Consider the following 27,406-nt stretch of genomic DNA (forward strand, 5'->3'; position numbering starts at 1 on the left):
GCTTTGCTTGTACAGGTTCATTGTGTGTATGTGTATATTTATGTACAAAAGCACTGTCATTTTCCTACGAAAACTAGCCATCAGCCCTATATTATGTCATATTAATATATATTATATTTACCTTAGCAGCGTGGTTTAGAAGGTCCTTTTCATTGATACTCCAGGGAGGGGTCTCTAGTTCATTTCCAGTCTGGTCGATAATGTTATATGGCTCTATAAGATCCTCAAACAACTGCATGCTGTTTACACAGAGGAAAAAGATTAAAATGGCTTCTGGTAAGAGGATCTTATTGTTAGAAATGGCAAGGCTTTAGATATTTAATTTGTAGCAGAAACAAACAGTATATACATCATCTACAGATAATTTTAATAGTATACTACTTATTGAAATCAGGCGACTAAATGTGAAAAGATGCCTGTAGGCTTCCCATGTACTTACTTTTTGGGATGGGGCTTCTGGTCAATATCTGTCAGCACTACAACATCTTGGAATCCAAGCCTGAACTTTTCTAGCAGTGTCTGCATTCTGCCGATAGAAGTTAGGTAAGGGCTATTAATAGGGTACTATTCCCCTTCTGATGTCCTCCACTTGACCACCCGCTTTCTCCTGGCCACCTGTATTGTATGACAATAAAACCTTACTCTTTCCTCTCTTCTTCTGCATTCTCCTGGGATCCTTTGATGTAGACCCGTACTTTGCATTGGCTCCAACGTTTCCTCCGAGTCAGCAGGTAAGGGATAAGAAGAGTGAGACCTGGAGAATAATAAAAATAAAATAAAAAAGAAGGAAGAAGTTTTTTTTTAAATAGTTGTTGGTAAGAATATATATATTAATATAAATGAACTGCTCTTACCTCCATCATCATATAACCAGTATATATGGATGCTTTTCTTGCCTTGACGGCTCTGGAATTTAGTGTTGGTTTGATTCGTTATCTCTGGCATTATGGTTGGATGCTCTAGAAGCACAGATCAGCCGCGATATTGAATAATGAGTATTTTCATCACAAAAGATTAGTTAAAACTTTGCTCCATGGTATGAAATAGAATTTGATTACCTTTTTCTGTTTCTTTGTCACATATGACCTCATCATCCGAATCCTGGAAGGCTAAGTTATCTGAAGGAATAGTAGAACATTTATGATCATTTATGGATGGTTTATGCATTATAGTGATTTTTACTTTGGAGATGGTGCATATCTAAAATAACAGGGTTGAAAAAGCTGTTGCTGCATTGTAAATTCTGTCTTTCTAAAGCACCAAATCATCTCACTAAGGATGTCATATTTCATGTGCATGGTGGTAGATCAACCATCATGTCAGGACAACTAGGGAATCCAGGGAACTAGTCTGATTGCCGTATGTGGAGTCAGGAAGGAATTTTTTCCCCATTGGAGCTTGTTTGCCATATTTTTTTTTTTTTGCCTTCCTCTGGATCAACATGTTAGGCTACGGGTTGAACTAGATGGACTTAGAGTCTCCCTTCAACCTTAAAAAACTATGATACTATGATACTATAATATGACATGTGTCCAAAACGCGTCAGTTTTTCACATCTACTTTATACAACAGTTGCTTATCAAGAACACTTAAAGTGTAGCCATCATTTTAATTTTTATTTCACAAACCAATAGTGCACTTCAAAATAAGCAACTTTGTAATATATCTTATCAGAAAAATTTGCTTCTTTCAGTCATTATCAAGTTTTTCAAATCTGAGGTAAAATCTGTATTCAGTGAAGACTTTCCCATTTCTGAGATAAAACAATATGGATAAAAGAAATCTGGGTTTAATGCTGCATTAGAAATCACATGAATCCAGGAGTATGTGATGAAATCCTTTTTCTTTATTTCTGTAGGTCTACGCGTTTCAAAGACATATCCGTCTTCTTCATCAGGACAAAAGAACAGTATCTTTTGTCCTGTAGTAGATACTGTTCTTTTGTCCTGATGAAGAAGACGGATATGTCTTTGAAATGTGTAGACCTACAGAAATAAAGAAAAAGGATTTCATCACATACTCCTGGATTAATGTGGTTTCTAGCGTAGCATTAAACCCGGATTTCTTTTATCCATATTGTTTTATTTCTCGCTTTGGGGCTGCTGCTGACCACATTTTGATATATGTGCATCAAGGAGTTGTGTCTGACACAACTTCAAGAGGTGAGTGTGCTTTTGGCACCATACATGAGAAATCTTATACCTAGTAAGACCCTATGTGCGCTTTCTCTTCCACAGACAAATAATCCAGTACTGAGATAGGAGATAGCAGTTGTTACTGATGAGAGTCTTTGATGACGGGAAGAGGGAGGAGCTAGAGGCAGAGCTCCGCCCCTCCTCACTATTTTATCTACATAGAATCTCATCAGTACCAACTGCCATCTCCTATCTCAGTAATGGGAAAGTCTTCACTGAATACAGATTTTACCTCAGAATAATGACTGATCAATTCTGGCAGAGATGAAAGCAAATTTGTCTGAGAAGATATATTACAAAGTTGCTCATTTTCATGTGCACTATTGATTTATGAAATAAAAATTAAAACAACGGATACGCTTTAAGTGATATCTATATAATTTTTTGTACACATTATGGCCAGTGAAGCTGTACAATGAGAAGTGAATCTGTTGAAGATGGGTTGTAGCTGTAGCTGTTGTTTTTGGTTCAGTACTACAAAGATTGTAGCACAACTTCCACTTGATTACTATAGCGAGTGTGGATTATGTCCATTTGACTGACCGTGCTTCCAGGCTCTCCTCCCCCATTAGCCACAGGTGTTTTTATCCTTTAATGGGGGTCTCTCTTTTCCCAAATATATGTGGTTTTTAAACCATTAAAGAGGTAGTAATATAGAGTTGGACCCAGTACAATGAGGTTGCCATGATGTGGCTACTGGGCAGGTATAAGAATGGCCATTCTGATATGCAAAACACCTCAAAAAAATTTAGATTTTTTTTTTTTACTTTTTTGTTTTCTCAGTTGCAAGGTTTGGCATATACAGTAGGTCTTTCCTTTTTGTCTGTTGATTACTACAGTGCATACTGTATGCTTGACATCTTTTTCATATAATAACCTAGGGTATCCATTGACTACGCATAACTCGCATTTTCTTGTAATATAGCCCCCTTCCTACTTACATTGCCCCTGCATCTTCTGTGACACATCCAGGCCATCCTTTATGCGCAGAATGCACACTCCAAAATGACAGTCGAAGGAATCGCTGTGAAAAAGAGTAAAAGTTATTCACTTGGAATGAAGTACAGAAAAATCAAGCAACTTTTTTCTCAATCACGATAAAAAAGTTGTTAAACCAAAGATATAAATTAGCAATTCTGAGAAGAAAGGTCATCAGTGATCGTATACCACAGTCCATAGGGCTCGATTCATTATTTGCATTTTTAAGCCACTTTTTATTTTAACCTTGTGGTATTCTTTGCCGTATTTAGTGCAAAATTCTTCATGACACACATGATTCATAGTTTTCTAGCAAAATAAGCACACTTTTTTTTGTTTATGAACCATTTTACGACTTTATAGCTCAAAAAGTAGCATACTTTGCTAAAATGGTGAAGAAAATGTGCCAAAATATACATATACAGTACAGACCAAAAGTTTGGACACACCTTCTCATCTCTAGAACAACTGTTCATAGTATCATAGTATCATCATAGTTTAAGGTTGAAGGGAGACTCTAAGGGGCACTTTGCACACTGCGACATCGCAGGTGCGATGTCGGTGGGGTCAAATTGAAAATGACGCACTTCCGGCATCGCATGCGACATCGCAGTGTGTAAAGGCTGGATGATACGATTAACGAGCGCAAAAGCGTCGTAATCGTATCATCGGTGCAGCGTCGGCGTAATCCATGATTACGCTGACGCGACGGTCCGATGTTGTTCCTCGCTCCTGCGGCTGCACACATCGCTGTGTGTGAAGTCGCAGGAGCGAGGAACGTCTCCTACCGGCCTCACTGCGGCTTCCTTAGGATATGCGGAAGGAAGGAGGTGGGCAGGATGTTGACATCCTGCTCATCTCCCCCCCTCCGCTCTGATTGGCCGCCTGCCGTGTGACGTCGCAGTGACGCCGCACGACCCGCCCCCTTAACAAGGAGGCGGGTCGCCGGCCACAGGGACGTCGCACGGCAGGTGAGTGTGTGTGTGAAGCTGGCGTAGCGATAACTTTCGCTACGCCAGCTATCACCACATATCGCTGCTGCGACGGGGGCGGGCACTATCGCACTCGGCATCGCAGCATCGGCCTGCGATGTCGCAGTGTGCAAAGTGCCCCTAAGTCCATCTAGTTCAACCCGTAGCCTAACATGTTGATCCAGAGGAAGGCAAAAAAACCCCAATGTGGCAAACAAGTTCCAATGGGGAAAAAATTTCCTTCCTGACTCCACATCCGGCAATCAGACTAGTTCCCTGGATCAATACCCTGTCATAAAATTTAATATACATAACTGGTAATATTAAATTTTTCAAGAAAGGCATCCAGGCTCTGCTTAAATGTTAGTAGTGAATCACTCATTACAACATCATGCGGCAGAGAGCTCCACAGTCTCACTGCTCGTACAGTAAAGAATCCTCGTCTGTGATTATGATTAAACCTTCTTTCCTCAAGACGTAGCGGATGCCCCCGTGTTCCAGTCGCAGGCCTAGGTGTAAAAAGATCTTTGGAAAGGTCTCTGTACTGTCCCCTCATATATTTATACATTGTGATTAGATCCCCCCTAAGCCTTCGTTTTTCCAAACTAAATAACCCCAAGTTTAATAACCTGTCTTGGTATTGCAGCCCACCCATTCCTCTAATAATCTTGGTGGCTCTTCTCTGCACCCTCTCCAGTTCAGCTATGTCCTTAAGAGGAGACTTTGTTAGAGGAGACTTTGTTAAGAGGAGACTTTGTGCAGCAGGCCTTCATGGTAAAATAGCTGCTAGAAAGCCACTACTAAGGACCGGCAACAAGCAAAAGAGACTTGTTTGGGCTAAAGAACACAAGGAATAGACATTAGACCAGTGGAAATCTGTGCTTTGGTCTGATGAGTCCAAATTTGACATCTTTGCATCCAACCACCGTGTCTATGTAGAAAAGGTGAACGGATAGACTCTACATGGCTTGTTCCCACCGTGAAGCATAGAGGAGGAGGTGTGATGGTGTGGGGGTGCTTTGCTGGTGACACTGTTGGGGATTTATTCAAAATTGAAGGCATACAGAACCAGCATGCCTACCACAGCATCTTGCAGCGGCATGCTATTCCATCCGGTTTGCGTTTAGTTGGACCATCATTTATTTTTCAACAGGACAATGACCCCAAGCACACCTCCAGGCCGTGTAAGGGCTATTTGACTAAGAAGGAGACTGTTGGGGTGCTGCGCCAGATGACCTGGCCTCCACAGTCACCAGATCTGAACCCAATCGAGATGGTTTGGGGTGAGCTGGACCACAGAGTGAAGGCAAAAGGGCCAACAAGTGCTAAGCATCTCTGAGAACTCCTTCAAGACTGTTGGAAGACCATTTCCGGTGACTACCTCTTGAAGCTCATCAAGAGACTACCAAGAGTGTCCAAAGTAGTAATGAAAGCAAAAGGTGGCTACTTTGAAGAACCTAGAATATAAGACATATTTTCAGTTGTTTCACACTTTTTTAAGTATTTCATTCCACATGTTTTAATTCATAGTTTTGATGCATTCAATGTGAATCTACAATTTTCAGAGTCCTGAAAATAAAGAAAACTCTTTGAACGAGAAGGTGTGTCCAAACTTTTGTACGTATACATAAATAAATATATATATATATATATAGTACGGTATGTCCATCAATACATAAAATCACTCTGGAAAGTGGGTACTTTCACCAAATTTAGCGATTTTTTTAAAATGTCACATTTTATGAATTGGGTGATTTGTAAAAGTCACAATGATGAAAAATCTGAAAACTAAACCAAAACAACACAACTTTTAAAAAAGGCGTAAATTGTTTGATGAATATCTCACAAATAAAAAAGTCAGTATTTGAAAATGTTCATGTCAAAACACTGGAGAAAATGAAATGATGAATCAGGCCCATAATATTCAGACAGAAAGGCATTATACATTGAAGATCCAAGAATCATCTTCAAATCTAGATATTACTCACTTAATGATTCCCACATATTCCTCTAAGCATTGCCCTGGAGCCTGTTGCCAATTACAGTTATAACCCAACACCACAGTGTTTGGCTTTAAACGCCCTAGACCGGAGACCTGTATGGATAGAATACAGAGAATATATGGGAACGATTTCACACGTTGCATGTAATTATACATTGTTCAGCATAAATGAGTACACCCCAACAGATTTGTCAGAAAACCTTTCATTTTAGAATCATCATTTTCTTTGGGATACCATAGTACATTGCAAACAAGATTTGTTATTTAAGAAAAAATAATTTTCTAAACAAATGCATTCAAAACCATGTTGCAAAAATAAGTACACAATGAAAACAAATTAGGAAAGAGCAAAGCTAAAGTTTATACTATAAAATTGCATTTAACAAGATTTCAACCACATTTGTAGGATACATCTAATTATTCATTCAACAGGTGTTAGGCAGACAGATGGCTATAAAAGGGCATAACGTAACGCTATATACCCCTTTCAATTTTATGCTGTCAGCAATAGCACCAAATAGAAGAGAAATGACACAAGACCAGAGGCCAGCTGATTATTACTGATCTGAGCAGGCCGTCCACAGTCTCTTCCCAATGCACTGAAAGCTTATTACACCCAAACTACAAATGTGGATTAAATAACAACTAGGATGCATATTTCTTCATTAAAGGTATGTTTTAAATCTGTATAACAGAGCCATTATTGCCATGCCTTTAATTTAGTATGCTAAACCGTGATGACAGGTTCTCTTTAAGACGAAGACTTTCCATTAGTAAACTTATAAATGTAATGAATAACGCAATCACTTAACCATATATTATCTCATGTACGGTATGCCACTCATTCTAAATTAGCTGTAGATGGGATTGTACATCACTATGGAATACGTTGCTGCTATATAAAGTTTACTGTCAGTTGTTAAGGTGGTAAAGCTTTGTACCTGCAAGAGACTTTTGGCTCCAGCCCTTAATGTCTTTTCTTGGATCACACTGTAGAAGGAGCGCACCTTTCTGGTGTTTAACCACCGAAGCTGTCCCTCCGAGTCTGGTACCTTGTCTAAGTCCTGTCAAAAAACCATAATTATATATTCAGCAGTTTTATTTTCCTCTTTTTATCAACCCTTTATATTGATATAGTTAGATAAATTTAAAGGGTTGTTCTCATCTTAAGCAAAGGCATTGTAGCATAGTGCTTAATAAATACAAGTAATTTTGCGATTTACGTAATTTACTGCTTATTACAAATTTCAATCATTTTTGAGATATCAACACTTTTATTTATTTCTCTATTTTACAACTAATTGCCTTAGAGACTGTCCGCCACTGCTGGACAGCAGATCGTTCGCGGTGCTTACAAACTCTGTTCTTTTGAGCTTGTAAGTACTGTTTTGAAGCTGACCAGAAACGCAAGGTTGTCTTGTTACCTCCCAATCCTGGCCAGTTTCAGTGCAGTTCTTACAAGACAAATAGCACTAAGTGGTCAGTCTCCTAGACAATATTAACGAAAGTGTTAATATTCCAAAATGGCTACAAATTATAATAATCAGTAAATTGCAAAATGTTGTGTTTTTACTAGAACTATCTGAAAATTTCCATATATGAAGATGAGAATAACTCTACAGTCTCATCACATGACATACTGTATATCGCATGTACTTCAATACAACCAAGTTCCAAAATCTAATACTCACAATTACAACATTACCACAGATCATTAAACTTGTGTTCTTTGTTACAGAACTGACAAAGTCAACCAGGGCTGGACGGAAGTTGGGGGGTCCAGTTAGTACGAGACACTGTGGTCTAACAGTAAGGAGAAAAAGGAGAAGTTAATACATCACACACAGTTTATGGTATGGTTATTCAGCATTATAATAACTTCCATACCTAAAGTTCTTGACGTGCTCTTGCACTTCAGTCAGGCTCACACTGTAGGTTAGCGCCATACTGTAAGCTCCAGCCTGCACAGAAGACCCCCAGTTCACATCTAGTGGTGCAGAAGAAAACTTGGTTAATACTACAAAGTCCTGATAATTAGGGATGATCGAATACTTCAAATATTTGGCTACGCCCATATTCGACAAATAGGTTGCCGCTATTCGATTATTTGCGAATATTCGGTGCACAATGTAAGTCTATGGGAAACCCGAATAGTTGATGAATAGTAACTATTCAGGCTTCCCATAGACTTACATTGCGCATCGAATATTTGCATAGCGGCGACCTATTCGTTGAATATTTGTGAAGCCGAATATTGCAGAATATTTGTGATATTCGATCATCCCTACTGATAATGCATGTGAAGGTATACTAGTTAATTTTCCTATTAGACATGGAATAAATGTAATCTTTCTTACTTGGCTTTTTGTAAGTGACATAACCTAGGAGTATGACTATGATTGCTACAGCAATGATCGCTGCCCACCAAGTCAGGAGAAACATAATGACCACTGACACTACAGCACCAAAAAGGGAGGTCCACTTGTTGTAGTAACGGAATGATGGCCGCCATCCTATAAGACATTAGACAGAAATTATAATGGGAACTGAGTGAGAAACACACACATACTGTATCTATCTATCTATCTATCTATCTATTTAGGAAAATTAAATAATAAAGTTTTGTCCTTACCTGGAGAATTAGTGATGGTTGCATGGAAGCAACTGAAGTTGATGAGAGCATAGGAGCACAAAAAGAAATTTGAAATAATGGGGGCAATTGTGTTTAATTCAGCTGTGGAGAGATAAGGGTTAAATAATAATTATTATTATATACAGGAAGGAAATTGCATGAAATAACTGAAAATTGAAAACATCTTCTAAGGTTAGAAGCTAAGTACACAGATGTAAAAATCTGCAAATATTAAAATGACTTGTCAACGGGTCAAAAATGGCTAGGGTATGCTCTTATTTTTTCCCACTGCTCTCCTGAGTATTTTATTTTTAGTTCATATTATTATAAAATCTCCCCTTTGGTTCCAACTGTATGTTGCTCACAGCAATCTCTGATGGTGGTGGTAGTGGGGGGGGTGTTTCGTTAAGCTGCACTGCTTAATTATCCTGTAAATAGCATTACCTTGTAAAAACCATGAAACTTCCAGGAAGTAAAAACATCCATATGTCTGAAACCATACAAAAAATTTAAATACTGTAACTAGTAAAATACCTGACATGGGCTCCTGCCCATTTTTGATAACCAGCACAGATAAAGTTGACTGCTGGGACTGGTATTCTCAGGCTGGGAAGCTCCATGGTTATTGGGCTCTCCCTAGCTTAAAAATAGCCAACAATACCAAGTGTGACCACCAGTAAACAAGCAACCAAATTGCCGGACTGCGGGACATGACAGCACAGCAGCCCTGCCATCCAGCAGTCAGATCACTGGAGTTCACACTCGCTCAGTTGAACCCACTGCTGGACTGCTGTATGGCTGTGTCCAGCAATCGAGCAGTGAGTTCACTGAGAGCAGTGGGGAGGGTGAACTCCTGTGACCTGACTGCTGGATTGCCAGACTGTTGGATTGCGGACATAGCAGCACAGCAGTCTGATAGTCTTGTGAGGCCCAGAAAACGTAAAGGAACCTTTTAAGGGAGCTTTTAAGTTTCTTGGAGTTCCCAGCTGTTGGGACATCTGGAGGCTGTGACCTGTTACCAGAGCTCACAGGTGTCTCAACTGCTGGGAACTTCAGGCAACTTAAAGGCTCCCCTAAAGGCTCCTTTAAGGTTTCCTGGCCTTACAGCTGCCAGGACCCTCGGTGGCTGTGAGCTCCGGTAACCTTTTAGGTTACCAGCGCTCACAGCCATCGAGCCTACTGGCAGCTGTCAATTCGGTAACAGCTGCCATTACTCTAGTAAGAGTTCTAAGTCTCCAGGTGTCACAAGAGCTGGCAACTCTAGGAACCTTAAAGGCTCCCTTAAAGGCTCCTTTAGTGTTTTGGGGACTCACAGCTACCGGACTGATGGACTGGTCCATGTGCAATCCAACAGTCCAGCAATTGGGCGGTCAGGTCACTGGAATTCACACTCTGTGGCTTCTTTGCTGTTCTCAGTGAACTCAATTAAACCCCAATGCCAGATTGCTGAATTGTTGGATTGCGGGACATAGCTGCAGCGCAAAATAAATGAGAAAATCAGCTCACCGAGTTGCTGTAATCCGCTGTATATGTGGATCCGCGCACGGAAGGCTAGGCTGCCAGTCTCATATTCAGGATGAAAAAAAGTCCAGCGCAGTCCTCAAGTTGCAATTAAAATTTTTTTTTTTCCTTTTATTTGATAAATCCGTTAAAAATAAGTGGTGTACAAAGCGGTCAGCTAGAAGAGTATAGGGGACATAGAGAGGAACCCCACAGAACTACGCGTTTCGACACAGAGTCTTAATCATGTTCTGAAAAGGAAAGAGTGTCGGTTTCCTATAAGGTGTAACACACACCCACCTTAATTACATGCACATGTCGACATTTGGAAGTCTATCACATTAGATGTTCACATTATTAAGTGCATGGAATGCAGTTTTCAGAAAAAATATAGTTAAATAAAAGGCAGAAATATTGAAAAATGGAAAAAGGGGAAGAGAAAGGAAAATAAAGGGCAAGAGAAAGAAGAAAGGAAAACAGCATATATGAAATAAAGGGAGTGATGGAATGAAATAAAAAAATGCTGTTAAAATGTATCTTATACAGATAAATATTTCTGCAGCTGGCAGGTGCATACAATATAGATTAGATTTATACATTTAAACGGATCTATTTTATATGAGTAATTTGCAAATTAATATATTATTCATAAATATATATTATCTGCAACTGCCAGTCTGATCCCAATCCACATATAAAATATTAATCAGTAAATGATTACGTTTAGTAAATAATTATCCTTTATCATACATGTTATAAGTTGCACAGTATTATGTATTTATTATCCGTGATGGACCTATAGAGCAGGGCAAGGAGCACAAAAAAAAAACACCGTAAAAACCGACCTATCATCTATTTCTTATATTTATTTTAATTTATGGATAGTAGAATCTAGTTTTACCATATTCATTGTATCGAATCCAAGTTACGGTATATCTGTCAAATAGATAGGACCATAGAAGCACTTTGCAAAAAAAAAAAAAATTTTGTTCCACAAATATACACATCTGAATGGAACCTCGCAAAACTATATGGGCGGCTATAATATAAATTGTGGCAAAAATTTGTCTATATAAATAGATTTCTTTTAGTAGTCAAATGTCAATATAATATAGTAGTATTATCTCATTTGTTTTATTGTTATCTTTGTATTCTTGTTTTTTTATTTTTTATTGTTTTGCTTTTTTATTTTCTCATATATTTATTATTTTTTTAGATATTCTATTTTACCGCACATTCATTGTATATAGAGTTTTTTTGTGCTCCTTGTCCTGCTCTATAGGTCCATCACGGATAATAAATACATAATACTGTGCAACTTATAACATGCATGATAAAGAATAATTATTTACTAAACGTAATCATTTACTGATTAATATTTTATATGTGGATTGGGATCAAACTGGCAGTTGCAGATAATATATATTTATGAATAATATATTAATTTGCAAATTACTCATATAAAATAGATCCTTTTAAATGTATAAATCTAATCTATATTGTATGCACCTGCCAGCTGCAGAAATATTTATCTGTATAAGATACATTTTAACAGCATTTTTTTATTTCATTCCATCACTCCCTTTATTTCATATATGCTGTTTTCCTTTCTTCTTTCTCTTGCCCTTTATTTTCCTTTCTCTTCCCCTTTTTCCATTTTTCAATATTTCTGCCTTTTATTTAACTATATTTTTCTGAAAACCGCATTCCATGCACTTAAGGGGGCTTTACACGGTAGCGATATCGTTAGCAATTTCTAGCGATAGCGACCGTGTAAGTACCCGCCCCCGTCGCGCATGCGATTGTTTGTGATCGCTGCCGTAGCGAACATTATCGCTATGCAGTGTCACACATACTTACCTGGTCGGCGGCGTCGCTGTGACTGCCGAACAATCCCTCCTTCAAGGGGGAGGGACGTTCGGCATCACAGCGACGTCACCGCAACGTCACTAAGTGGCCGGCCAATCACAGCAGAGGGGCGGAGATGAGCAGGACGTAACATCCCGCCCACCTCCTTCCTTCCTCATTGCGGCCGGCGGCAGGTAAGGAGCCGATCCTCGCTCATGCGGTGTCACACATAGCGGTGTGTGCTGCCGCATAAGCGATGAACCACAACGCTAAACAACCCTTACCGATTTTTGACTTTGGGACGACCTCTCCATGGTGAACGATTTTCACCATTTTTGAGGTCGCTTAAGGTCGCTGGTAAGTATCACACGCTGCGATATCGTTAATGATGCCGGATGTGCGTCACTAACAACTTGACCCCGGCGACCAAACATTAACGATATCGTAGCGTGTAAAGCCCCCTTTACTAATGTGAACATCTAATGTGATAGACTAGAAAGATAGATAGAATAGAAAGAAGCAAAGATGGCTACTGTATTACTGTGATTGGCAGGCAATCCTAGCATGTTTAGGGCATGTAAATCAAGTGGAAAACATGTGGGGACCAAAATACTCGATGAGTAACGAATATCCCGTACAATTTAATATTCGTACAAGTAACAAATAATAATGCCGAATATATTCGCTCATCACTAGAAGCAAACAAAACAACATGCCAAAATCTAGTTGGGCACGTAGGAATAAAATAACAGCAAAATCTGTCCACTTTTTGATTTGATGACATGTCTTCTTTAAAACACCATGCATTATTTTTGCTTTACAATTATTCCTTAGTGTATTTAAACGTTGTCTCTATTTTTTTTTACAAGAAATTATGTCAAATATTTACTCCCAAATGTTGTGATCATAGGGGTTTGACAGCTCCACTTTCTGAAGGAGGGGGCTGGCATAGCAATATAAATCAACCCCCTTCACATGCTATGTCGAGCACTGTTGAGTGGAGCTGCCAGGACGCATGGATGGGGCTAATATATTCAGACAGGGACATCTTTGGAAGTAAAAGCATATTTGTAACACTGGGGGACACAGACAAGAGGCACCTGTGGAAGAGCAATATTTGGGTCCTTTGCAGCCCAATATCTCATCATAATGCACAATTCCACCTGCTTTGGAGGTATAAATGGGGCATCTTACTTCTTGGGCCCCTGTGCGGCTGCTAAGGTTGCACCAATGGTATCTGTGCCCCTGATTTGTAAGTTTTATGTAAACATGTATATGCAAGGTGGCCATAAAATAACCTAAGGTGTTTGGAGCCGTGTGCAGAACTTACCCAGTGGAAAGAATTGGCTGAAAATTGTTATGATTGCCAGTCAAGGCATGGGAAAACAGAAGGCATCTTTAAAAAAGTTTTATACCAAAACTCCCCACCAGGTGAAAAAGTGGCGCTGTACAGTGAGTGAGTGGCCCAAAAAACATCTGCCGATAATTAGAGATGTCACAATTGTTCCACAGACTAGCATAAATGTTCAATATGGTTTCCATCATGCATGGTGATCATGTTCATCCTATGCAGAACATGCTCGACGCTTGCGTGTAACATGTCTGGTGGGATGCTGCGCACCTCAAAAATAATGCGGTCTTTCAGGTCAGCCAGGGTGTCGACATTTCCCCAATAAACACGCTCCTTCAAGTGTCCCCACAACCAGAAATCACAAGGATTGAGATTGGGCGAATGCGGTGGCCATGCGTTAGGGAAGGAGAGGCTCAAAATTCTGTCATGGGGTAAATATGCAAGCAGAACATTCTTCACATGATCTGCAATGTGAGGAGGTGCTCCATCATGGATGAAGGTGGTCATCTGAAGACACTGCCGCTGTTGGAGTTGCGGAACGACCACAGTTTCCAGCATTGTCTGGTATCTCGCTGCTGTCATGGAACAGGTAGCAACCCCAGTTGGCCTCATTTCTTTGTAAAAGAACAGTCCAAGGATGAATGATGAGGTGAAGCCACACCAAACGGTTACCTTTGGCGAATTCAGCGTAACCCCCACGACCACATGCGGATTTTTGGTAGCCCATATGCGACAGTTTTGTGTGTTCACCGTTCCATTCAGGTAAAAATGCGCTTTGTCGCACCACAGAACATTCGATGGCCAATTGCCATCCACTTCCACTCTTGCCAGAAACATGAATGCAAATGTCATGCGGGTATCATTGTCACGAGGAAGAAGTTGTTGATGATGGCTAATTTTGTATGGGTATGCCCGCAAAACCTTTCGGAGAACTTTCCACACTGTGCAGTACGAGAGCCCCAATTGGCTGGCAATACTGCATGCACTGATGTTCCCAACAGGGTTGTTCATGCCCTGTTCCATGATGGCAGTGGCAATGTCCTCCCCAACCTCTCTGCTTACCGGTCGTTGCCCGCACTCTGGCTGAACACTCAGTAACCCTGTTGCCTCAAAACGTGTCATCATCTGTCTCAGTGAATTGACAACCATTGGACTGCTACGTGTGTGAAGGTCTTTCAAACGACGAAAAGCTCTCAGTGCAGCAATAGCATTCCTGGAATTCTCTTAAAACAACCGCACTAACAGCTCATGATCCGGCAAAGAGACAGGCATCTTGCAGACTGAGTTGCAAGGTGCGCTCACTTTACAGCGCCAATTTTTCACCTGGTGGGGAGTTTTGATATACATTTTTTTAAAGATGCCTTCCGTTGCCCCATGCCTTGAATAGCATACATACTAATTTTCAGCCAATTCTGTCCACTGGGTCAGTCTGCACACGGCTCCAAACACCTTAGGTTATTTTATGGCCACCTGTAATTAAGGATCAGACATTAAAGTAACTATAGAAGTGGACAACCCCTTTGATATGATTTTCTGTTTCTACGTATAGTAGTCTGATCGACCATGTATCCAAGTAGGAAGGGCAACACATATTACCTGTACTAGATTTGATGAATACAGCCTACACTCTATACTGGATCTCACCAGTCCATTGTATCATTGCAGCAGATCGATATGTAGAATCCACTTACCAATAAGTATAAATGCAATGGCAATAATAAAAGCAAGGAGGTATCCACGGATAGGCTCATTATTCTTCCCATAGCCCTTCCCAAAGAATCCAATAAAGGGGTATAGCTTATCCTTACACAGGCACTGCAAAGAGACGTTCATGTGTTAGTGGTAAGGAAATGTGCAAAACGGCTCGCTCACTAGAGTGAATCGTATTGATTATGGTATTAACATCGGCTATGACTCTCTACGAGCATGATCTGTCATTTTACTGTGATCTGATTATCTTATTGTTGTATCATAGGTGTGGAGAATACGTAGAACTTAATTTCTCCATTTTCTCGATTGCTTGGTTCCACATATATCGGATTGCACTAGGATATCATCAATGTAGCCCAATATTTTATACGCACTCATAAACTTGTATGGGTGCACGTGATCTCATTTGTGGAGACACTTACAGCATGCTGCATTTTTTTTTCTCATGCTGAATCGGCATGAGAAAAAAAAACAAAACACTGATCTGCACTGCCCCATTGTATAAGACTGGAGCAAGTGCTACCTGATAAAACATCAGACAACACTCATCCGAGTTATATGGTGGTCTAAAAAGATGCAATAGATCGCATGTGGTGCTTCCAAAGTATCCAGCCTTGACAAGGTCGGTCTTGGTACATTATTTTAACAAAAAAAAACCCACATATGTGTGTATATAATAATTGAATGTGTTTTGGCTCTATTAATAGAGCCTTCTTCAGGTTGATAACATGTAAAACAATGAATAATGTGCACCTAAGTGCTATAACAAAGTGGTGCTGTGAGCAAGCCCCAAGACTGGCCATAAACATAAAACTTAACCTTGTATAATACACGTGTGCATATACTAAAAGATATGATGCAGGTGTCCAGAATATATAGTACTATGTCTAGTGATGAGTGAATAGTGAAATATTTGTGTTTGGATTGTTTGTATCGAATACCTAGTGCTATTCCAGTATTCGTCACAAATAACGAACCTAATGCAGTCAATGGGGAACCAGAACATTTTTCTTGAAGATTTCCCAGAAAAATGATCAGGTTCCCCATTAACTGCACTAGGTTCTTTATTTCTGACGAATACTAGAATAGTCCTAGGTATTCAGTATACTGTACATATTTGCTTCAAAATGCAGTGTAGTATCTTATGTTTCATGGTCTAGAAGGTACAAAGTGATGTCACAAATCCATGGACACCTCAAATGTCCCCATACCTGGAAGACTTTGGGAGCAGAGACCAGGCAGGCCAGAGCGGAGGACAGAGTAGCTGCAAAGATTCCCGCTGTGATGAGAGGGCTGAAGGCAGATACCATGCTCATTGCCTACAACAAAAAGTCAAGAATATAATCTAAAATATTCCATATATTTCATTTTATTTCCCATAATTGATACAAAAAGAAGAAAAAAAATCTCTAAATTGGAGATTTCTGTAAGTCAGAACTTTTGCCCTTATTTTATTTGGCTTTAATCTTGGGGAATAAAACATAGCATGAAAATAAAAAAAAATGACATTCATTTAAATTTTTTTTTATTTCCATAACATTTTCTCACCTGATAATGATTTGCTAGGCCGTAGTAGCAGGTTTCATTTTGGCGACATTCGCTAAAATCCCATCCGAACTGACAACTCAGGCCCTGGCAGTCTGTGTTATTTAGCACTATTGTATCATTTATGATGCCAGAGGCGTCACGGAGGACACAAGAACCTGTATAGATATACGAGAGAAATGTTTGGAAAGGATAAATATTCATACAAATGAATAATATTCTTGGTGCTTTATTGACTGGGTTGATGTGCCACACCATCTACTTACCTATGGTTGCTGAGATAGCAAGGTATGATATCGTAGTCCAAAATATGGACATCAGGGTTCCCTTAGGTATGGCCACTGCTGGGTCCTGAAATATACATTAAAAACTGAGACTTAAAGGGATAGTCTACTATTAAGACAACACATTCTTAAATGCTATTGAACCTCATGTAAAATAAAAATACCTTATACTCAAGTCCCATGACAGTGCCATTTTAGCAATGTCATCTCGGGGTCTCCCAAGGTTTTCGTGACATTGTTAGGCCACATGAACTCTTCATCATATCAGTGGCTGCTAATGAGTTACTGTACTCTCACTTTTTGCTGATGAACCCTGGACATTCAGGAGAGGTGTGAGAAGTGCTGTCCAAAATTGTTGCTGATTGGCTACAGGGCTCATGGGGCATAATAATGTCACGTGAGCCTCGGGAGACCCAGTGCCAACCTTGCATCACATGAAATGGCACAAGTAAATGAGGTGAACATAGGGTATTTTTTTTTCTACAAGGAGAATATAGTTTTTAGTGGACAGCTCCTATACATGTAGATATACTATATATATTGTGATCTCTATAACAGCAAAATTGTGACCACCATACCTTAAGGTCTCCTGAAATGTTTGCACCAGCAAGAATGCCTGTAGCAGATGGAAAGAATATAGAAAACATTCCAAAGAACGTGCCAGATTCCCCACGCCAGTTGGGAACAATGTTTTCCAAGAAGATTGACCCTGTGTGCACATGAAAGGTTTACACATATAATCAAATGACCACTGATAAAAAAAATGTGACATCTAGCCAAGGCTTTTCCATTTCTTCAGAATAAAGCTTTGGTTTCATTTAAACATTTTTTTTAACATTCTTAAAGATAAGTCTAAGGAGGAGTTTAGCTGAGAATAGGGACCAATTGTAGGCTATGTGCTAGTACACATCAGCAATTATCCCCATGGACTTCACAAACAAATCACAGGGTATTTTAATCTGGTCCATCCATAACAAGTAGTAGAGCACATCCATCTGCAATTTGCATAGTTGAGAGGCCCGATTATTATGACACCCATCTTAACCCAGCCATACTGATTGTCTATGGAGATTCTCACCTTGGTAACTGAAGAATCCTTTACTTTGTTTATCTTCACTAGGAGGTAATAGTGTCCCAACTAAGTAGCTTGCGAAAGACACCATGATGACAATGAAGAATACTACTTGTGCCTGGACGAAATTGTGGAGATAACTATTAGTTTATGTGTACTAAATAAGGATTTATTATGACTGGAAACATTTAGAGACACAAAACATAATGGTATAAAATGTATTCCACCATACTGACCTTTGCTTCCCACTCCATGCCAGCTAGTGAGATGAAGAGAAGAACAGTCACGGTGACAACACCAATGATCCTGATGTCATTGACAGGGTCGACCATCACAGCTTTATATTCCTAACAGTAAAAGTTCAATAGACAGTGAGGAACACGCTTCATCAATATCATTTCTTACAGATTTTTGTTTTATTTTAGAACATATATACAGTTAAAGATAAAAACACAAACTTACTATAAGTAGGTCTCGAACTGTCTCTGCAAAGCCTACGGTGTGCATTGCAACTGCAACTGCATTAGCAAAAGCAAATATAAGTCCAATAGAACCTCCTAATTCTGGTCCCAAACTTCGAGATATCAGGAAATATGTTCCACCTGTAAGCCAAGGAAATACATGTTACAGTTCATCCTGGCAAAGACAGATGATAACCTAAGGTATTATCAACATATTTATTCAGCAAAATACAGGGCTTTTCCCCCTCAGTCATCCTAAAGGCAGGACCATTTCATTTGGACTGGGTTTTGGCAAGACAACCTTAAATGGGTTGTCAAGATAAAGTTTGGATTAATCTCACTATTATACTGTAATTAAAAAAGTTGCCTTGATGTTGAGATTTCAGTGCTGATCCCATTCCCAGGTCACGTAGGCTCCACTTACTCATCGATTTTGATACAGGAAAGAACATCCCTTCTTCCTGTGTTGTTTTAGGTCTTAAAATTAGCTAAGGTAGCCCTCTTCCCTGTCAGCTGTTTTAGAGGCACACAAGTGGCTTTTAGTTTACTAAGATAGTCAGCCAGCCCCCTTCAAGGATGTCTATGGCAGAAGAATGGGAGACTGAATGGAATAAACCATCAGGAAATCATTTGCTCAAGATCTTGGGTTGTGCACCCACCCCGCCAAGTCATCCTTCCACTCTCCTCCTTCATATTCACTGCATGAAGCAACAGGGCCCAGATGTTGTCCACTATATCAGATGGCCAGGAAACAGGGAAGCAATTGATTCAAATGATGCCTACTCAGTCAGCTACATGACCATCTTACATTGTTACCATACTTCAGCATTCCCCAACTCCAGTCCTCAAGAGCCACGGACAGATCATGTTTTCAGGATTTACTTAGTATTAACCAGGAGATAATTCTATGACCTGTGCAATACTTGATAAATCCTGGAAATATGCCGTCTTGGTGGCTCTTGAGGACTGGAGTTGGGGAACACTGCCTTACAAGCTTATTATCAAGGCTGGTCTTACTTGGGAATCTTTATTATTATTATTATTATTATTATTATTATTATTATTATTACTACTACTACTACTAATAACATTAAAATAGTGTCAGGCTTGTATTTGAGCTGGTATTACAGTTTATGTAAGTGACTGAGAACGTGCTGACATTCATGGACACAGCACATGGACAACCTCTTTAAAAAATAGCAGTAATATGTCCGCTCTCCTTTGGATACCTAGCCTGGCCATAAAACAACAATTCACCTCCTCTTGTATTATTTAAGCCATTCTGAAACTATGGACTAACACTAATCACGGGAGGGCTCTGGTATCCTTTTGCATATCTGGCATCCCATTGGCGGTTCTCAAATATGTGATCCATTCACTTAGATTAGAAACTTGGATCTCTAAAGGAATTCTAAAAGATGGCAACTTTATGCAATCTGATAAGACACTTCCCTTTTCTGACATTATAGACAAATATAGGATACAAAAAAGGGACTTTTTCATGTATGTTCAAATTAGGCCCTTTATTAATACTTTACCGATAAAATTGACTTCCCTTAAAACCATGCATGAACACTACTTCACTACTTACGGGGACTCTTCTAAGGGTATATCAATAGCTTATTCAGCTATCTCCCTGCTTGGCGATTTCCCCTTTTGTTGCCAAGTGGGAAGCTAACCTTGGTCAGTCTTTTTCACCAGAAGAATGGGAATTTGCCTACCAAATTAAATTGAACCTGTGACCAGATTTGGTGACTATAAGCTGCGGCCACCACCAGTGGGCTCAGCACCACATACAGCACTACATACAGAATTCTAACATGCTGTGTATAAGAGCCCAGGTCACTCTGTAGAACCTAAAAATCACTTTATAATACTCACCTAACGGGTGGTGCGGTGCAGACCAGTCGGATGGGTGTCTCCGTTCTCCGGTACCAATGCCTCCTCTTTCAGCCATCTTTGTCCTCCTTCTTCTGAAGCCTGTGAGTATGACGCATCCTACATCATGCACACTATCCGGCATTGAGGTCCGGCGCAGGCGCACTACAATACTTTGATTTGGCCTGCTCAGGGCAGATCAAAATGCGCCTGCGCCGGACCTCAATGCCAGCTAGTGTGCATGACGTAGGAGGTGTCATGCACCCAGGCTTCAGAAGAAGGAGGATAAAGATGGCCAAAAGAGGAGGAGCTGGACCGGGAGAACGGAGACACCCATCTGACTGGTCTGCACCATGCCACCTGTTAGGTGAGTATTATAAAGTGAGTTTTATGTTCTACACAGTCGCCTGGGCTCTTATACACAGCATGTTAGAATGCTGTATATAAGAGCCCACTGGTGGTTGCCGCAGGTTATAGTCACCAAATCTGGTGACAGGTTTCCTTTAATAACAAACCTCCCACTGTATCAATCATTTGGAATCTTCAAGAAAAATTCTATATACAGTAGATGGTAATTTACCCCCTATAAATCCAATAAGATGTCGCTACAAAATTCTTCTAGATGCTGGAGACATACAACTAACATTGGTACTATATTCGATATTTAGTGGTCCTGACCAATCATTAGCCCCTTTTGGGAGCAAGTTTATGTATTAATTAAAACAGTGGTGGGATATGACTTTCCTTGGTCTCCTACTATAGCTCTGTTATCTATAGATCTAGACTAGTAGCGTTTGAGGACACAGTGGCTATTTCCCATATAATAACCATGGTCAGAACAGCTATTGCTACGCTATGGAGGAGCTCTGACATCCCCATATACAAGAAGTCCTTAATAAAATGCACAATAACTGCGTCATGGAACATATGATAGATAGTCGTACAAATACACTCAAACATTTTAAATCAAGGTGGGTAAAGTGGTTCGAGTATGCCAAATATTTGTGTGAGTGACAGAGTGGAGGCCTCCAATGTATTTGGTTGACCTTCCTCTTGACCTTGAAAAAGAGTTAGGGGTACTTTGCACGTTGCGACATCGCTACTGCGATATCGTCGGGGTCAAATCGAAAGTGACGCACATCTGGCGCCGGTAACGACGTCGCAACGTGTAAAGCCTAGGAGAGAAGATGAACGAGCGTGAAACAGTCAAAACTCGGTGATCTGTGTCACGTCGTTCATTTTCATAATATTGGTGCGTCCACAGGTACAATGTTTTTGTCATTCCTGCAGCTCAACACATCACTGTGTGTAAAGCCGCAGGAGTGACAAACATCTCCTTACCTGCGCCCGCCGTCCGCCGGCAATGCGTAAGGGAGAAGGTGGGCTGGATGCTTATATCCCGCTCATCTCCACCCCTTCGCTTCTATTGGCCGCCTGCCGTGTGACGTCGCTGTGACACCGCACGACCCGCCCCCTTAGGAGGGAGGCGGGTCACCGGCCAGAGCGACGTCGCAGGGAAGGTAAGTGCGTGTGAAGCTGCCGTAGCGATAATGTTCGCTATGGCAGCTATCACAAGATATCGCATGTGCGACGGGGGTGGGTACTATCGCGCTCGGCATCGCTACCAACGTCTAGCGATGTCACAGCGTGCAAAGTACCCCTTAAGGCCGCTTTACAAGCTGCGACATTGCTCAAGCGATCTCGTTTGGGTCACGGAATTTGTGACGCACATCCGGTCGCTTTAGTGATGTCTCTGCGTGTGACACCTATGAGCGATTTTGAATCGTCGCAAAAACGGTCAAAATCGCTCATCGTTGACATGCCCCCTATTCTCGAATATCGCTGCTGCTCGGTGTACTAAGTAGTTCGTCGCTCCTGCGGCAGCACACATCGCTGTGTGTGACACAGCAGGAACGAGGAACCTCACCTTACCTGCGGCCGGCCGCAATGAGGAAGGAAGGAGGTGGGCGGGATGTTACGTCCCGCTCATCTCCGCCCCTCCGCTTCTATTGGGCGGCGGTTCGGTGACGCTGCTGTGACGTCGCTGTGACGCTGAACGAACCGCCCCCTTAGAAAGGAGGCGGTTCTCCGGTCTTAGCGACGTCGCAGAGCAGGTATGTGCGTGTGACGCTGCCGTAGCGATAATGTTCACTACTGCAGCGATCACACGATATCGCATGTACGATGGAGGCGGGTGCTTTCGCGCTCGATATCTGTAAAGCGGCCTTTAATCTATAGCCCTCTTTAAACGATACATGGAAATTCTATGAGTGAATTCTAACACATCTTGAATTTTTTATATTAACTACCCTTTATATCTTTCCAGGTTTTCCTCACCCTACCCAACCTTTTTTCCACTGGTGGGATTGTCACCTGTGTGTGATATCCAATCGATAAAGTAATGTTACTGAAACTGAGTTGTACATTATGACACCAAGATGTACTGCAGCTGTAATATACAATGGTTCGTAAATTTTGTCGATATGTTGACTCAATAAAAAAAAGTATGTTTTTTTTTTTTTTAAATAAATAGCATTAATGATTAACACCATTTGTGTGTGATTCATGATACAGAGCGTTGCTACTCATCACTAAAAGTGTGACAGAACTTACCGGATTTAACTTTTCCATTAGTAGAGATAGCAGAAATGGACAAACCGGTGATAGATGTTACAAGCACAGACATCAGAATGATCAGCCATGTGAGACCTAAACAAAGGAACAGGAAAATATAGTGTTCTTGGTCACTTTCTCTTGTGTATATTTATATATAAACGTGTTGGTGCAAATGCTGTTCTACATGGACCTGTTCCAGTAAACTCCACTAATATCAATTTTGTGCAGATAGTCCACAACACTGGCGGACACAGACAGAAAAGGACCCATGTGCAAGAACCATATACAGGACCCTTTCCGTCCAATAGGTCACCATAATGCCCTATTCCACTTGATTTTGAGGTAGAAGTGGGCCCCTTAAATCTTGGGCCCTCGTAGGGCTCCACAGGTTGCACCAACGATATGTCCACCCTTGGTCTACATTATCTGTCCATCACAGGCTTTTCCTTCATATTAGACTTGAACTTCTATTCTTTTTTCCACTTCTTTATTTGACCAATTCCTGGAATTCATCCTTTTCCATATTCTGTATGTTTTTTCATAGTATTTCATAATCCAACTGTAATGTGGCATTTACAAAAAAAGCTAATAAAATTAAAAAACACAGGAGATGCTATATATTCATGCTATATTTTAACTATACTATACTATATTGAATCCTATTATTTAATATATCTCAATATCGATACCTATTCCAGCTTGGGCTGTGATCCATGGTAACCTCAAGTACAGGATGACACCCCAGATATTTAACATGCATCGGATCTGAAGAGAGAATAGATATAACATAATAAATATATTGAACAGGTTTCAATATACTGTACAAATAGCGACAATGCTTGTAGGTCATTAAGGTTCTTCTTCTACATGGTCATGATCCTTCTTACCATTACACCCTTGATCCATCCAAACCGAACAGGTTCAGAATTAGCTTTCTTTTTCTTATTTTTGTTTTCAGTCTCCTCCTGTAATTCTAGGTTGTCTTTGTCACAGATTTCTACATCATGATCCAAGTCTACTGGAACCAGCTGCTGTTCATCCTGAAGACAGCATAAAGTAAATTACTGATGATTGTTGGGACATAGAAAGAGGAAAACATATAACAATATAAAAGCTATAAAAAGTGGGCAAAGCCTTTACCGACTTCATATCACAATATGCTGACTTACCACTATGGCGTTGCGAAGAATATCAAGGGATGGACGACTCCTTTTCAGTCTTCCAGGGGCTACAGAGTTGACATAATGTTCATGCCTTGGCATGGTATCTAGAGTATTGTAGGCGATCAGTTTATTACTGACAGGTAGCTGTGCGGGATTTAGGCAGATGCCAGCTGACAAAGAATTATCTGTTTCTCCACAATACCCAACAATTTCATGTTCCTGATTTTCATTGGCGCATGGAATCATCTGAAGACCTGTGTTAAAGTCCTCGATTGACTGGTTAAGGTGATTCAGAGCTTCTTCTACCTGCTCTTCTGGTCCTTCTAATGCTAGCCCATCAGTAGTGGAGGTGTATCCCGAGGAGAGATCATCACTGCCAGATGAACATGCGAGAGACTCCACACTATCTGATGTATTAGTGAAAGTCGTCTTTGTATTTCTCTTTGGAGAATATCCTGGAGTTTGGTAATCGCACTTCTCATGCACATGGGCATGGTCATTCTCAGCAGCAAGTATAGACACTTTTTGGACATTTTTGTAACTTGGTCGATCTTCAGAGCCATAAACTGTATAGGAATCTTGCTCACTGCATTCAGGGTTTTTGTTAGGAGCCCAGGATCCACAGCGGCCAGACATGGAGACTCTCTCTATAGTGAATCTACCAATGATGAACGCACTGCTCCTTTGGCAATTCATAAGATCCAGACAGGTCTGCTGGAGTTAGAATTATTCCCTAGAAAGCAAAATGTAGCAATTAATCATGTCATATCAACACTAAGGCTGTGTGCACAAAGTGCGTTTTTATCGCTTTTTTATGTGTTTTAAGTGTAGAAATCTGAAGTGTTGTGCACATGTTAAGTTTTTTTTCCTTGCAAATTTGGTGCAGAAAATAATCTGCAGCATGTGAATTCTTTCAGTGTTTTTCATCATTGAAAGCAATAAAAATGCATTTAAAAAACGCAATAAAAACACAAAAAATCAAGTGTTTTTGCCCTGTGTTTTTCCTGCCAAGAGATGCAGAAATGGTGCAAAAGTTTCTGTAACCAAATACTCAACATCTGCACATACCCTTTCACATGTTGCATGTTACAAGTCTATATTCTACAGTTATTGTACTTGTATAGGCAGCTATATCACCAATTTTCATATGTACCTAATTGATGCATGTTATTTTAGACGCATTTAACCTTGTCGTAACTACAGTAACTACAGTCTGATGGGCCCCGGGGCCCTCCCTCCCCCCTCGTCAGATGTATGGGTCATTGTAGCTTTCAAAATCCTATAAAGACATACAAGTTGCTCCCCTCCCCATATTATTGTGTAGTAATGTCCCCCAGCCTGGGCCACTTCCTGGTAAATATATCCACATCATGGTCCCATCCTGGTGTTTGACCCCATTATGGCTATATCCTGGTATATATGTCCACTATCATGGCCACATCAAGGTATATAAATCCCCATCATGACCCCATCATGGTATATCTCCCCATAATGGCCCCATCCTGGTGTATGACCCCCATCATGCCTATATCCTGGTATATATGGTCCCATGCTGGTATATGTCACCATCATGGCCCTATCCTGGTGTATGACCCCGATCATGGATATAGCCTGGTATATATGGCCCCACCCTGGTATACATGTCCCAATCATTGCCCCATCATGGCCTATCTTGGTATATATGGCCTCATCATGGCCACATTTTGGTATATAGCCCCCCATTCTGGTATATAGCCCTTATCCTGGTATATAGCCTCCATCCTAGTATATAGCCCCCTATCCTGGTATATAGCCACTTATCCTGGTATATAGCCCCCTTATCCTGGCATATAGTCCCTATCATGCTATATAGCCCACTACCACACACAGTAAAAAAAATAAACAACTGTACTACGTGTTCACTTTCATAATAAGGCATATGGAATTTTGTATAGAGAGCTAGGATGGACGTGTAGATAGATAGATGTACAGACAGACAGGATGGATGGATAAATAGGATGTACAGATAGACAGACAGAATACACAGGCAGATAGTATAGACAGACAGACAGTATAGACAGACAGACAGTATACACAGACAGTATACACAGACAGACAGAATACACAGACAGTATTCACAGAACGATAGTATACTGTAGACAGACAGACAGACAATATTCACAGACAGATAGCATACTGTAGACAGACAAACAGTATACACAGACAGTATACACAGACAGACAAACAGTATACACAGACAGTATAGACAGACAGTATACACAGAGTATACACAGACAGACAGAATACACAAAGTATACACAGACAGATGGTATAGACAGACAGTATTCACAGACAGTATACTGTACACAGACAGACAGTATACACAAACAGACAGTATACACAGACAGAAAGTATACACAGACAGACAGTATACACAAACAGATAGTATACACAGATAGTATACACAGACAGTTATTATAGACAGACAGTATACACAGACAGACAGCTACATATTGCACACTATACAGGACAAACATATCTTATACATAACACAGACAAACAGCACATAACACATGATTCACAATATACTCACCTTCTTCTTGGCCACCTAGAGTTCAGAGGGACTTGAGAAGCAGCTTCTCCGGCCGCAGCAGTGCAGGCGCCTCTCCCCCCTCTCTATGTGGTGAAGACGGGAGCAGACAAGACACAGAGGAGGGGAGGGTGTCCTGTGCTGGAGCCTGTGCACCGCTGGAGAAGCAAATGACAGTCAACTGCTGCTCCCTATGGTGCCCCATCTGCTGTCTGCCAGAGGGGTCCTGTGCGACCAGTGGCCATGGTACTCACCTACCCTGCGCTCACCCAGCGTCCTCCTGCGACGCTGATGGCAACTGACCAGCGTGTAAGTGGTGCAGCGCATGACGTCAGCAGCGTCAGCTATCAGCAGAGTCTCTGCTACCCATGCCCAGGATCGTGTGCGTGGGGAGCAATATTCATGGCCTTAATCGGCGGTCGGCACATCGCAGTACAGGAATCCGATGGATCTCCGTGCTGCGATGTATTTCAGCTGGATGCGAGCCTCCGACACACATCTATCTGAATCAGGGGCTGGGGCCAGTGGGCCCCCTGCACCCCTGGCCCAGTCGCAGTGGCGACCTCTGTGACCGAGGTCATTATGCTCCTGTTGAAATTGATACATATTACCATATACTGTAGATATCTGA

At 40.8% G+C, this 27,406-nt stretch overlaps 1 protein-coding gene across 1 annotated transcript in view; it reads right to left on the reverse strand.

The window, feature by feature from the left end:
* LOC142297111 (solute carrier family 12 member 3-like) overlaps nucleotides 1–24,913 on the reverse strand; it is a 31,241-nt gene extending 6,328 nt beyond the window's left edge. The window contains exons 1-24 of the mRNA XM_075341380.1: nucleotides 24,213–24,913; nucleotides 23,931–24,083; nucleotides 23,733–23,808; nucleotides 23,041–23,136; nucleotides 18,551–18,690; nucleotides 18,325–18,435; nucleotides 18,095–18,206; nucleotides 17,595–17,725; nucleotides 16,999–17,083; nucleotides 16,736–16,890; nucleotides 16,399–16,506; nucleotides 15,169–15,292; nucleotides 8,779–8,880; nucleotides 8,504–8,659; nucleotides 8,034–8,133; nucleotides 7,838–7,949; nucleotides 7,088–7,210; nucleotides 6,133–6,239; nucleotides 3,137–3,219; nucleotides 1,059–1,118; nucleotides 855–959; nucleotides 643–754; nucleotides 440–526; nucleotides 122–239 (exon numbers count right to left, since the gene is read on the reverse strand). Coding sequence (XP_075197495.1) covers nucleotides 122–239; nucleotides 440–526; nucleotides 643–754; nucleotides 855–959; nucleotides 1,059–1,118; nucleotides 3,137–3,219; nucleotides 6,133–6,239; nucleotides 7,088–7,210; nucleotides 7,838–7,949; nucleotides 8,034–8,133; nucleotides 8,504–8,659; nucleotides 8,779–8,880; nucleotides 15,169–15,292; nucleotides 16,399–16,506; nucleotides 16,736–16,890; nucleotides 16,999–17,083; nucleotides 17,595–17,725; nucleotides 18,095–18,206; nucleotides 18,325–18,435; nucleotides 18,551–18,690; nucleotides 23,041–23,136; nucleotides 23,733–23,808; nucleotides 23,931–24,083; nucleotides 24,213–24,902 — 3,246 coding nt within the window. The 5' untranslated portion in view covers nucleotides 24,903–24,913. The remainder of the gene's footprint in view (nucleotides 1–121; nucleotides 240–439; nucleotides 527–642; nucleotides 755–854; nucleotides 960–1,058; nucleotides 1,119–3,136; nucleotides 3,220–6,132; nucleotides 6,240–7,087; nucleotides 7,211–7,837; nucleotides 7,950–8,033; nucleotides 8,134–8,503; nucleotides 8,660–8,778; nucleotides 8,881–15,168; nucleotides 15,293–16,398; nucleotides 16,507–16,735; nucleotides 16,891–16,998; nucleotides 17,084–17,594; nucleotides 17,726–18,094; nucleotides 18,207–18,324; nucleotides 18,436–18,550; nucleotides 18,691–23,040; nucleotides 23,137–23,732; nucleotides 23,809–23,930; nucleotides 24,084–24,212) is intronic.
* Between the last annotated feature and the right edge of the window lie 2,493 nt (nucleotides 24,914–27,406).

This window comes from Anomaloglossus baeobatrachus, chromosome 1, assembly GCF_048569485.1.
Source record: "Anomaloglossus baeobatrachus isolate aAnoBae1 chromosome 1, aAnoBae1.hap1, whole genome shotgun sequence".
Classification (NCBI taxonomy): domain Eukaryota; kingdom Metazoa; phylum Chordata; class Amphibia; order Anura; family Aromobatidae; genus Anomaloglossus; species Anomaloglossus baeobatrachus.